Genomic DNA, 13,432 nt, shown 5'->3' with positions numbered 1-13,432 from the left:
TTGATGTGTTGTTGTTGCTGGGAGAAGAAGGCATGGGCTTTGACGTCATATACCGGTGGACAATTTACTGGTTTACGGTTACTCAAGCATGGTCTTTGCACTCGAATGTTGTTGTTGCACTGTGATTGTTACACATATTTCTGTGCCCTTACTGGAGAGAGGGTGATGTGTGTGACCTGTGTGTGACCTGTCTGACCCCAGGAAGGTCACCTGAACCGACGTTCAACAAGACTAACAGCTGCACTTTCTAAATGTTTGCAATACGTTTGCTCTCATTTGTACTCAGTATTCGCTCGGTTTTACATCCTTTTCTTTCTCTCTCCTCTCTTCTTTGCGCTATGCAATGCAATCGCTCTCCTTCCATCTCTCTCTCTCTCTCTCTACTCCTTCCTCCCTTTTTCTCACATTTCCTTCCCTCTTGTCCTCCTCCTTCCTTCCCTCTTGTCCTCCTCCTCCTCCTTCCATCTCTCTTGTCCTCCTCCTCCGCCTTCCTTCCCTCCTGTCCTCCTCCTCCTTCCTTCCCTCTTGTCCTCCTCCTTCCTTCCCTCTCCTCCTCCTCCTCCCATCTCTCTTGTCCTCCTCCTTCCCTCTTGTCCTCCTCCTTCCTTCCCTCTCCTCCTCCTCCTCCCATCTCTCTTGTCCTCCTCCTTCCCTCTTGTCCTCCTCCTCCTTCCTTCCCTCTCCTCCGCCTCCTTCCTTCCCTCTCCTCCTCCTCCTTCCTTCCTTCCCACGTGTCCTCCTCCTCCTCCTTCCTTCCTTCCCTCTTGTCCTCCTCCTTCCATCTCTCTTGTCCTCCTCCTCCTCCTCCTCCTCCTCCTCTCTTGTCCTCCTCCTCCTCCTCCTCCTCTCTCTCTCCTCCTCCTCCTCCTCTCTTGTCTGGATGCTGCACAGAGAAGCTGATTGAGGGTCTGAAGTCCCCAGAGACGTCTCTACTCCTCCCTGACCTCTTACCCCTGGCTGACCCCTTCAGCAGCTCCACAGACTGCTCCAGCAATGGTAACAGGCTCTCCTCTGCTGCTCTCTCCTCTCTGCTCTCTCCTCTGCTGCTCTCTCCTCTCTGATCCCCTCTCTGCTCTCTCCTCTCCTGTCTGATCCTCTCTCTGCTCTCTCCTCTCATGTCTGACCCTCTCTCCTCTCTCTGCTCTCTCTGCCTTCTCCTCTCTCTGCTCTCTCCTCTCCTCTCTGATCCCCTCTCTGCTCTCTCCTCTCTCTGCTCTCTCCTCTCCTGTCTGATCCTCTCTCTGCTCTCTCCTCTCCTGCCTGATCCTCTCTCTGCTCTCTCCTCTCATGTCTGACCCTCTCTCTGCTCTCTCCTCTCCTGTCTGATCCTCTCTCTGCTCTCTCCTCTCCTGTCTGACTCTCTCTGCTCTCTCCTCTCCTGTCTGACCCTCTCTCTGCTCTCTCCTCTCCTGTCTGATCCTCTCTCTGCTCTCTCCTCTCCTGTCTGACTCTCTCTGCTCTCTCCTCTCCTGTCTGACTCTCTCTGCTCTCTCCTCTCCTGTCTGACCCTCTCTCTGCTCTCTCCTCTCCTGCTCTCTCCTCTCCTGCTCTCTCCTCTCTCTGCTCTCTCCTCTCTCTGCTCTCTCCTCTCTCTGCTCTCTCCTCTCCTGTCTGACCCTCTCTCTGCTCTCTCCTCTCTCTGCTCTCTCCTCTCTCTGCTCTCTCCTCTCCTGTCTCACCCTCTCTCTGCTCTCTCCTCTCCTGTCTCACCCTCTCTCTGCTCTCTCCTCTCCTGTCTCACCCTCTCTCTGCTCTCTCCTCTCCTGTCTGACCCTCTCTCTGCTCTCTCCTCTGCTGCTCTCTCCTCTCCTGTCTGCTCCTCTCTCTGAGTCCTCCTCTCTCTCCATATGAGATGCTTGTGTTCACCCTCATGTTCAGACCCCCTGCTCTGCAGACAGAGACCTGCTCTCTCCCTGGCTGCCTCTCTCCTCTCTCTCTCTCTCCTCTCTCTCTCCTCCTCCTTTATTCTCTTATCTGACCATCTCTCCCTGGCCGTCTCTCTCCACAGGCAAGGCAGAGATGAGCGTGGTCTCTCTGATCGCCGGCCTGGAGGCCCCTCCCTCCCAGAGACTTCCTGCCCAGACGGAGCCGCTCTCAGCCGGTCTGACAGGTCAGTAACCCCCCCCACCCCCCCCCTGACCAACCGGGAGAGAGGGAGGGAGGGGCCTCCGGCTCGTAGCGCCTCCCCGTCTTTAGACTGCCAGTCATTAATAACGGTCGTTGATCAAACCACCGGCCCGGTCCCGACACACTGTGACGCACTTCTCTAAACAAGCGGCGGCGTTATGAGTAACGATGCACGTTTGAGGAGCCCCACAGCTGCCCCCCCCCAGTAACGATGCACGTTTGAGGAGCTCCACAGCTGCCCCACCCCCCCCCCTCCTCTGTTTAACTGCCCCCTGGGGTTGAAAAGATGACGTCATCTTTCAGAAGCCTTCACGAACACGCTGACACAAGCCTCTGCACCACATTAATATTCTCCTGCCGACGTTTCCTTATCGTAGCAATCCGTCTGGAACGACTACCTCTGCCTGGGTTTATAGCTGTGTCGTTACTCTGGGGGGGTGGGGTTTGGGGGGTGGGGGGGGGTAGTGTTAAGGGGCAACAGAAAAACACTCAGCACTGTTCAACAGTGGGAGGGAATCTGCTCGAAACGGAGCCACAGTATCAATGTTTGTGTAATGGTTGACGGAGCAACAGAGCATGACTACTAGCCCTGGGTTTGACCATTAGGCCTCAGGTCATGGATTTCCCCTTCTGCTTGTAGTGAGAACCTTGTCCACTAGAGGGCTCCAAGGGACATATGATGCTTTGTCCGACCGGTTTATCTTGTTGTGCGAGTCTCTTTGCTCTGACCGTTCTCCTGAGGTTAAAACAGTGAACTAACTTCTCCTTTAACTAATCTTTACGTTCATTTTCTTCCCCCCTCTCCTTCCACCCTCCATCCTTGCTTCCTCCTCCCTTCCCTCAGACCCTCTGGTGGCTGAGGACTCCCTGCTGGGCTGCTCTCTGCTGTCTCACTCCTCCACCGCTGGCTCCGCCCCTCCCGGCTGCACCTCCGGCTCTCGTCTGGACGAGCTGACCTCCGTACCGCCGGCCTCCGGCCAGCCAGCTCCCGGTAAGACCCTCTCTCTCTCTCTCTCTCTCTCTCTCTCTCTCTCTCTCTCTCTCTCTCTCTCTCTCTCCGGCTCTCTGTGTTACCTGTGGTCAAGTGCGCCACAGCGGCTCTGACCTCTGACCTGTGTTCGGCAGCCCGATCCCGAGTACCGCCACAGTCCGGCGTCAGAGAGCGCAGCGACTCTCGTCTGGACGTCATCAGGACGTGCCGTGTTAGGATGACTCCGCTGGGCCTGCAGTAGCACTCAGATTAAACAGCCAATCACAGAGGACTTTAGCCCCTTGTACTTTGTTCAAAGGCAAAGCAGCCTCGTTAATTTGCTGTTAAGATGAACCGGAACGTTCTGCAGACGCATTTTTGTAGAAAAGCCAAAAAGCCACCCAAGATGCACGGCTTTGTTCTAACGCTGTGACCGCCTTGGCTGCGTCTGTCTTTAACCTCCCTGCACCCTCCCCCTCCCTCTCTCGCTCTGTTTCTGGGCTGCGCTAACCTCCCCCCTCCATCACCCCTTCACCTCCTCTTCCTCCCCTGCAGACTCGTACCTCATCCCGGGCGGGGAGAAGGGCACTGAGGACGAGTTTGACCCCATCCCTGTGCTCATCTCCAAAAACGCCGGTCAAGGTAAGGCCAGCGGAAATATAGGGCCTCCGGTAGAGTGAGGAGTCTGGATCCACAGCTCCGGGTCGGTCCACTCATCCTCAGGGCACACAGCGTCGCGCCATCTGCCCTCCTCAACCCTCACAGCCGGGCAAGATGAATGCTCAGGGCCTTCGTTCGGAAGGCCTGACCGCAGAGTCCATTCACTTACTGAACACCGCTGATGAGAGGCTGATGAGTGCAGCTTGTCACATCCTGGATGTGCCACGTGGAACTAGGGAAGTGCACGATTAACCGATTAGTCGATTAACCGATTAGTCGATTAACCGATTAGTCGATTAACCGATTAGTCGATCAACCGATTAGTTGATTAACCGATTATTCGATCAACCGATTAGTTGATTAACCGATTAGACAATTAACCGATTAGTCGAGTGACCGACGGGAGACCTGTTATTCGGCAAAGAAATCCTAACCGGTTTACCTGAAATACAGATTGGCCACTGCAGCTCTGACTGCGAGAGTGAATCGTGTCGCGATGGCGTGATGTAGCCAGTAGTGGAGTTGCCCTGTGAGAAATGTCGTGTGATCGGGTGGTATGTCGGCTTTGAAAAAACAAATGGGTGTAGCCTATGAATCAAATCAAACTTTATTTGTATAGCGCATTCCGTACACAGAGGCAACACAATGCGCTTTACAGAGAACAAGGGAGGTGGGCATTGGTCCCACCCCTACATATTCCAGAGGGAAGCAAAAAAACAGTTTCACCCGGGGGCCAGAAAAGTGAGCTGTAAAAATTCTTCCCTGACCTCTAAACGAGACGATCGAGCAAGCAGGAAACAACCAGTCTACCAGCAGCATGCTGAACCATCTTAGATATCGGCATGTCGGCGTTACTTCAGTGAGGCGGAGAACGCAGAGAACCGAACAGCCAGGCTGGTACTCACCTCAGTAGACGTGTGATCAGAGTCAGTAAATATTACTTCACATGTCATGCAGGACGCACGGTTATATGTATGTACATGTATATGTACAGTATTTTTTGTTTAGCCGCGATAAAGCAGTTACAGTTTTACAATCCTCCGTTTAACGGTTTAGAAATAGCCCGAATGTTATTTATCTCTCGGTGTAATCTAACGCGGTCGGTAACACTACTCAATCTGTTTCACTTTAAAAACTATTCAAACCAGTTCACTTGTTAAAGACGGCACTGTTGTCGATTAAATTATCGAATTCAGTTTTTAAAACGCCTACTGACTGATGCATGTTAGAAAATGTTCTTTCTTTGACTTCCAAACGCTGTTACAAGAGCTTCTGAAAGTTCTCCTCAGAAAGTTCTCCCCTCTTATCCACGGGGTAGAAGACGGTTTTATGAGCCGTTGTATATCGACTAGTCGGCTAGTCGATAGTGATCAGGTGAGGTTACCGGACCTGAGATTCACATCCCTCTCTGGAGCATCAGGTCTGTCCATGCTAGCAGCATGCTCTCATTCCAGTGGGCCTCTCTGCTGTCCTGCCTTAAGTTGTAACCTTATCAACTCTGTATTGATTGAATTGGCGGCTAGTGTCCCCATCAAAGGGACCTATTGTCCCCATCAAAGTGACCTAGTGTCCCCATCAAAGGGACGTAGTGTCCCCCTCAAAGGGACCTAGTGTCCCCATCAAAGGGACCTAGTGTCCCCCTCAAAGGGACCTAGTGTCCCCCTCAAAGGGACCTAGTGTCCCCATCAAAGGGACCTAGTGTCCCCCTCAAAGGGACCTAGTGTCCCCCTCAAAGGGCCCTAGTGTCCCCATCAAAGGGACCCTCCACTCTGTTGTCCAGCACTGTTTTGCTTAGTTAGACCCAATCCCAGGGTCTTGTCCCCTTTCATAGGGGGAGATTTGAACCCACTAACCCTTGACACTGTTCTGAGGGGCAAGGATTAGAGAGAGATGATTGGTCCTTAGTGTAAACATGAGACTAAGAGGGTCCAGTTAAGACCTCCTTCTGACTCACCCTGAAATGCTGCAGCTGCATGTAGATAACCTCAGCTTACTGTCTTCTCTCTGTCTTCTCTTCCTTCCCATTCACCCCTCTACCCCTCCATCCCCAATCTACCTTTCTCTCCCATTCACCCCTCTACCCTCCCTTCCATCCCCAATCTACCTTTCTCTCCCATTCACCCCTCTATCCTCCCTTCCACCCCCAATCTACCTTTCTCTCCCATTCACCCCTCTACCCTCCCTTCCACCCCCAATCTACCTTTCTCTCCCATTCACCCCTCTACCCTCCCTTCCCCAATCTACCCTCTTTCCTCTCCCATTCACCCCTCTACCCTTCCACCCCCAATCTACCTTTCTCTCCCATTCACCCCTCTACCCTTCCACCCCCAATCTGCCCTCTTTCTCTCCCATTCACCCCTCTACCCTTCCACCCCCAATCTACCTTTCTCTCCCATTCACCCCTCTACCCTTCCATCCCCAATCTACCTTTCTCTCCCATTCACCCCTCTACCCTTCCATCCCCAATCTGCCCTCTTTCTCTCCCATTCACCCCTCTACCCTTCCACCCCCAATCTGCCCTCTTTCTCTCCCATTCACCCCTCTACCCTCCCTTCCCCAATCTACCCTCTTTCCTCTCCCATTCACCCCTCTACCCTTCCACCCCCAATCTACCTTTCTCTCCCATTCACCCCTCTACCCTTCCACCCCCAATCTACCTTTCTCTCCCATTCACCCCTCTACCCTTCCACCCCCAATCTGCCCTCTTTCCTTCCCATTCACCCCTCTATCCTCCCTTCCACCCCCAATCTGCCCTCTTTCTCTCTCTCCATTGTTCCATCCTTTCTTTGTCTAAACATCCGCTCCCCTCATCCCATCATCATTTTACTTTCCTCGCTCAATATTACTCATCCCCTGCTTCCTGTCCTCCATACTCTCACCACCTCATCCTCCCTCTCTTGCACCCTCTCTCTCTCCCTCTCTTTCTTTCTCTCTCTCTCTCTCTCCCTCCCTCTCTTTCTCTCCCTCTCTCTCTCTCTCTTTCTCTCTCTCACTCTCTCTCTCTCTCTCTGTCTGTCTCTCTCCCTCCCCCTCTCTCTCTCTCTCTCCCTCCCTCTCTCTCTCTCTCTCTCTCTCTCTCCCTCCCTCTCTCCTCTCTCTCTCTCTCCCTCTCTCTCTCTCTCTCTCTCTGGCACGTTTCAGGTGGTCACTCACGCAACAGCAGTGGCAGTTCAGAGTCCAGCATCTCCAGCTTGGCCCGCTCTCTCCTGCTGGTGGATCAGCTCATCGACCTCTAGGGGACGGGCGGGGGGGGGGGGAGAGGGGCGGGGGAGGGGGGGGGGGGGAGGTCGAAGGGGCGTCGAAGGGGCGGCGTGCAATCTTAACCTGTAGGGGGCGCGGAGGGCGGGGCCGCAGGTGCGTCCGTAGCGCCCGCAGTAACCAGGTGAACCCGGAGGAGCTGGCTTGGGTCATGTGGCCCCGCCTCCATACCCTCGCTTGCCTCATATGTAGTCTGGCTGTAGTTCCCATGCCTGCCCCCCACACCCCCACCATAGTGGCGATACGCCCATTAACCCCTCGCCACATCATCTGCTTCTGTCCCGGCTGCGCCGTACTCCCCACACTCACGCTGTCCTCCATTTGCCGTCCTCTGTCCCTCACTGTCCTGTCCCCCGTGTCCCGCCTGGCGCCTCCCCGACCACATCCCCCCATCGCTCTGTTGTCGGTTCACTTGTGCAAAACCCCCAGCAAACTAATTTATGTCCGGGGGGGGGTCTGTCTAACTGTATAACGAGCAGTGTCGTGCTGTGGCTCTCTCCCAGTTATCTTGATGCACTTTTACCCGTAGCGCAGCCTAGGGCTACTGCTAGAGCCCAGACAGCGGTTGACCCGTAGACAACACAGCTCGGCTGGAGGACTCAGCTGCTCTGTGATTGGACACAGAGCGTCACGAGGGACCGATAACGACCAGCTGTCCCTCTTGGGCTTTGTGCTGTGACTTGTCCGACTGCTATGGCTCACTGCACCCCCTCCAGGCTTGTCTCAAATGTTTCTCAATGTGATCTCCAAAGCGCATGTGTGTGTCATGCGCAGTTATGGTGGTTATATGTGTTCAATCTATATAGCTACCCCCCCAAAACTCTCCACTAGGCAGGCGTACCCCGACCATCCTCCTGCGCTACAATCATTAGTCTCTTGGGATTGTTGTCGCTGTCCTTTGCGTCGTTCCTCTAGTCCTCCGTACCTCCACTTGTACCATACCTCTTAATGTAACAATTATATGGAACCGTTGATACAATCATGGTATTATTGTGAATATGCGTGATTAATTTGCCTGCTCCTCACGGCAGGGAACTTAACATCTAGGGCAGATGTGCTAGAATGCATGCTACAACTACCAGTGATGCGTTTACATGACGTGAAGAGCTCACATTGCGTTTGTGTTACCCTTGGGTTTACTTTGAGCAGAAAGCAGAGGGGTAGAAGTTGTTCCATTAGGGAAAACTCATCATGGCGTCGCTGCTAGACCAGGGTTCGAGGCCAGCGTTGTGTTGGTGTGCTGCGTGTCGTTCTGGCGCTGTGGTGTCGGAGGTCAACGTGAACGAGATAGTGCTCTTCTTCTTCGTTTGGGTGTAGATGTTTCACTCCCCCCCCCCCCCCCCCCCCCCACCCCCCCCCCAGGCTCGGGGCCGAGGGGCTATCCTTTTCCCACCCCGAGCCTGGGTGAGGGGTCACCCGGGCTATATATCCGGCACACCTCCAGGAGCCACGTCATCGTTTCGTCATCCACAACCGTCCGGCCACGCGATCCGTTGGGTGTCCGGTAAATCGGACAGTCCTTAGTGACATGGTCAGCGGTTTGATCTGATAGATAGATCGTGACAGTCTGGCCCTAGAGGGAGAAGAGAACAGTAGCAGTGCTGGTTTGGTACGTGTCCTTCTTGTGCAGGTGTGACCCCACAATCTCCAGTCTTTAGTTGAATGTGCCCTTTAGTTTAAATGTTGCACATGGTCACCCACATCATCCATGCATCCCCTGTCCACCCTACCATCCATACCCCACACATGTTGATGTTGCTTGGACCCATCACACACCCCCCAGTCTCCCTTGCATCGCTGGGCCTAGTGTCCAACTCTGGACCACTCCTATGTATATAGAACCACCCTCACAATATCCTCATTCTTCTCTTGTAAATCAGTAGTAAAAAGTAGATTAAAAGTGTTTGATATTTAAAAAAAAGACATGTCATATTATCATGGTATGAATAAATGTGACTATTGATATTATAGAATGAATGTATGAAGTGAGTATCAATATGAAATATATAAGATTCATGAGAACATATTATAGTGAAATAAATCGGTTTTATTTCTGTGTATTCTTTATGAAGCTGTATTTAAGAGTGCAAAGATCTTGTCCCTCTCTTTTGTCCAAAGTATTTTTGTCGATCTCTCATGCTTGGTGTTGTGGAGGACGGTGCGCCCCTTATAGTTAGTGTATAAGGAAGCAGCTGTTCCTGATGGGGTGGCGTTCTGAGTACAACTCTGTCTTGTTTTGTCACGTTTGTGATTTAATTTACTCACTCAGTCTGAGCTGTAGACGCAGCATATTTATTTAGGCGGACTTTACTTGATTGGAACAGATTCCTCCAGACCGCACCCTCGTCCAATCACAGCACAGAGCTCATGACGGGAGTTTGCTTCCTGATATCTCTGCCCCTCCCCCTTATCTGTTCTTTCCTGAGCGGCTATCACTGGCTGAGCTCCTCCCGGCCTGATGCTAGTATGAGACGGGCCACACCCTAGTATGAGACCGGCCACGCCCTAGTATGAGACCGGCCACACCCTAGTATGAGACTGGTCACGCCCTAGTATGAGACTGGCCACACCCTAGTATGAGTCCGGCCACACCCTAGTATGAGACTGGCCACGCCCTAGTATGAGACCGGCCACGCCCTAGTATGAGACCGGCCACGCCCTAGTATGAGACCGGCCACGCCCTAGTATGAGACTGGCCACACCCTAGTATGAGACTGGCCACACCCTAGTATGAGACCGGCCACACCCTAGTATGAGACCGGCCACGCCCTAGTATGAGACCGGCCACACCCTAGTATGAGACTGGCCACGCCCTAGTATGAGACTGGCCACGCCCTAGTATGAGACCGGCCACACCCTAGTATGAGACTGGCCACGCCCTAGTATGAGACTGGCCACGCCCTAGTATGAGACCGGCCACGCCCTAGTATGAGACCGGCCACACCCTAGTATGAGACTGGCCACACCCTAGTATGAGACCGGCCACACCCTAGTATGAGACTGGCCACACCCTAGTTTGAGACCGGCCACACCCTAGTATGAGACCGGCCACGCCCTAGTATGAGACCGGCCACACCCTAGTATGAGTCTGACCACACCCTAGTATGAGACCGGCCACGCCCTAGTATGAGACCGGCCACACCCTAGTATGAGTCTGACCACACCCTAGTATGAGACCAGCCACGCCCTAGTATGAGACCAGCCACGCCCTAGTATGAGACTGGCCACACCCTAGTATGAGACTGGCCACACCCTAGTATGAGACCGGCCACACCCTAGTATGAGACCAGCCACACCCTAGTATGACTGGCCACGCCCTAGTATGACTGACCACACCCTAGTATGAGACTGGCCACGCCCTAGTATGACTGGCCACGCCCTAGTATGACTGGCCACGCCCTAGCCAATGTCCGCAAGCACAGTCAAGCCCTGTTTGTTTAATGTACCCTGCTCCTACAGTAAGACGAGGGAAAGATCTGATCACTGTTCTTTGGAAAATACTGCATATCAAAATGAGATTTTACTAAAGATACATTTCCATTGAGATGTTATAACTACTATATGATATACTTTAAGTTAAAGTTTTTTCTTTCGTTTTTTCTTTGAAATATAAACATTCTGATGAATAGTTCGCCCTCCCCTACAAACCACATTCTGCGAAGGTTAGTCACGGTACACCTAGACAGAGTAGACCATGAAGGTTGTGTGGACAGGTCACCTACTCTTGTTTTTTTGATATCCACTCAATTCAATTGTTGTACAGTAAAAGTCATTAGCAGTTTTTAGTGTGGCTAACCTATGCAATTCTGCAGTAATGCTTATCTTTAGACAGCGAGAGCTGTGTTCAGTAGAGGTGTAGCCTTGCCCGTAGTTTGAATAGTGCTGCTGTGAAGCCCATGTTCCTAGTGTGTTTGGCTGGGGGTAAGACAGCTGCAAGTCCAATCAATTACATTATGGTTTGGATCAAAACTGTTTGACTTGACGGCAGATGTCCACATGCGAGAGCGAAGAGTTATCTAGTGTGTACCTTCTATTTTTATGAATTGAGGAAAAAAAAATAAGTCAAAAAAGAAAGGGATGTTAAATAAACTTGTAAATGTGAATGGAACTCGGGTCTCTGGGGGTTTTTATGCTCACGGTGAACCACGTTGACACCCAGGCGTAGAAACGTCCGTCTCTCACTCACTCTGGGCCTATTAAAACTCTGCTCTCACCGAGTTGACCCACTAACACGCCGGACACAGCGGCGGCGTCCACGGCTCGTCCAAGTGAGACGTTGAGTCAGTAAACGGTAGTGATCACTGGTGTTGAGATGGTTCTAAACGCTGAAAGGTTGAGTAGCTCACACCCTACCCAGCTCCTACCACGCTGACTGAGGAGCTGCGTCCTTATTGGCCGCCACTAACCCTCCCCCTCCGGATCTACCGGCTAACTCCGCCCTCCCACGCCGCCCAGGTAAGACTGTCCCTGTTTCTGCTCTCTGTCTGTCTCTCTGTCTCCATCAGTCCCCCTCTAACTCTGCTGGGACTCCAGTATGACCTCTCACCCCTTGTTTCTACACCTCCTTCCTGTCTTTTTTAGGTCCGTCTATCCTTACAAAGCTCACAGAACAACAGCCCTAACTAAACCCGCCGGCCGCTGCTGCCGTTGACATGGCACAAGAGGAACTGTTAGAAGGGTTTTTAGCGATTTGTATTTAGTTTGATGTTGCTGGTCTCCTGAAAAAAACTTTGTGGAAACAAGGTAATTTCATGTTGTAGGTGTAGAAGTCTAGTCTGTGTGTGTGGTGATGTGTGGGTTGTGTCGTACGCGGTAGTCGCTGTGTGTTGTTTTGGACGTGTGTTTCGCTGGCTTGTTGCTCGCGGCCCATCTAGCTGCTCGCTGCTTCCTCTGTCCCCCGGTGTGCTGTAGAGATGCGTCATCTTTGCGAGATACGTCATCTTTACCGTTGAGTTTTTGACGCTCCGCCACGCCAGAGGGCCTTAGGTAGTCGTCATTCAAGCTGTGATCATGTGTCTCATTGCCTAAAGACCTCAGCTGCGTGTCTTGGATTGTTGTTTTTTTGTCTCTTGAAGTTGTGTCTTTGTTGTTTTTGTTTTCTCCGCAGAGCTGAGCGGAGAGAGTAACGGCTACGCCGCGCTGAGCGAGGGGAGAGAGGCGGAGCTTCCGGGCGGGGGCTTCGCCGCAGACCGGGGCTGCGTTCACTCCAGTGACGAAGAGGAGGAGGAGGAGGAAGAGGAGCAGGAGGGAGCCCAGGAGGAAGAGGAGGAGGAGGAGGAGGAGGGTAGAGGGGCCGGCGAGAACGACGAATCGGCCCTGGACTGCAGCGGCTCCCGACCTCTGCTGCTGGACTCTGAGGAAGAGGAGGAGCAGCTGGCCGAGTTGCCCCTCCACCCCCCCCAGTTACCCTTCCACCCCTCCCAGTTACCCCTCTACCCCTCCCAGTTACCCCCCTACCCCTCCCAGTTACCCCTCCACCCCTCCCATCAGCCTGCCCCCGCTCACGTCCACAAGCACTCCCACCAGACCCCCCAACCGGGCCCCGGGGCCCCCCCCGACGTCTTCTCCAAAGCCCCGTTTCGGATCGCGCAAGAGGCCGCGGCCGATGTGTTCGCCAACGCCCCCTTCCCGCGCCCCCCTTCCACAGTCCTGCCCCATCCGGACGTCTTCTTACAGGCTCCCTTCGGGAAGAGGAAGGAGGCGATGGGAGTCAGCGGTCAGACTCCCCTGACCCGGCCCCACCCCGTGGCCCCCGAACAGGTCCTCCTGGGCCCCGTGGCCTCGCAGCCTTTCCGGCCCCAAGCCCTGGCCAAGTACTCCCGGCACTTCGAGGGCCCCGTGCCGCAGCAGGCCGTGGCGTCCCTGAGGGCGGTGACCAGCCTGGGCAGGCAGGCCGCCGTGGGGTCCGTCCCCGTGGGCCCTCTGCACTCGTGGACGTCGGAGGTGAGCGCCGTCGACCCCTTCGTGTCGGCGCCCTTCCGCCTCAAAGCCCCGCAGGAGAAGCCTTGAGGGAGGGGCCAAGGCGCTGACCGGAGGAACTGACCAGAGGAACTAACTGACCGGAGGAACTGACCAGGGGAACGCTCGCGGGGGTCACTGACACGGAGCAGGACACTAGAGCAGGCGTATCGCATGCCGTCACCAGCATTGAGACGCAGCGCAGGGCTGCATGGAACTCCTCCACCACCCCCATCGTTAACTCCTCCACCTTCATCCTTCACCGCAGCGCTGCATGGAACTCCTCCACCCTCATTCTTCACCACCGCAGGGCTGCATGGAACTCCTCCTCCACCCTCATCCTCCTCCACCCCCATCCTCCACCCTCATCCTCCACCCCCATCCTCCACACTCATCCTCCACCGCAGGGCTGCATGGAACTCCTCCTCCACCCCCATCCTTAACTCCTCCACCCCCATC

The 13,432-nt window shown here is 53.9% G+C and overlaps 1 protein-coding gene across 1 annotated transcript in view; it reads left to right on the top strand.

Moving 5' to 3' along the window:
* The window catches only part of LOC311324671 (AP2-associated protein kinase 1-like), a gene marked incomplete at its 5' end in the record, with an annotated part of 28,832 nt that extends 15,618 nt beyond the window's left edge, over nt 1–13,214 (top strand). Inside the window, 5 exon segments of the mRNA XM_084457205.1 lie at nt 892–996; nt 2,009–2,110; nt 2,972–3,118; nt 3,653–3,739; nt 12,123–13,214. Of these exon segments, the coding sequence (XP_084313331.1) occupies nt 892–996; nt 2,009–2,110; nt 2,972–3,118; nt 3,653–3,739; nt 12,123–13,024 (1,343 nt within the window). The 3' untranslated portion in view covers nt 13,025–13,214.
* Nucleotides 13,215–13,432: the final 218 nt, after the last annotated feature.

This window comes from Borostomias antarcticus (assembly GCF_949987555.1).
Source record: "Borostomias antarcticus genome assembly, chromosome: 23".
NCBI lineage: Eukaryota > Metazoa > Chordata > Actinopteri > Stomiiformes > Stomiidae > Borostomias > Borostomias antarcticus.
Note: the sequence above shows the minus strand (reverse complement) of the source record. Positions and strands in the feature narration are given on the sequence as shown.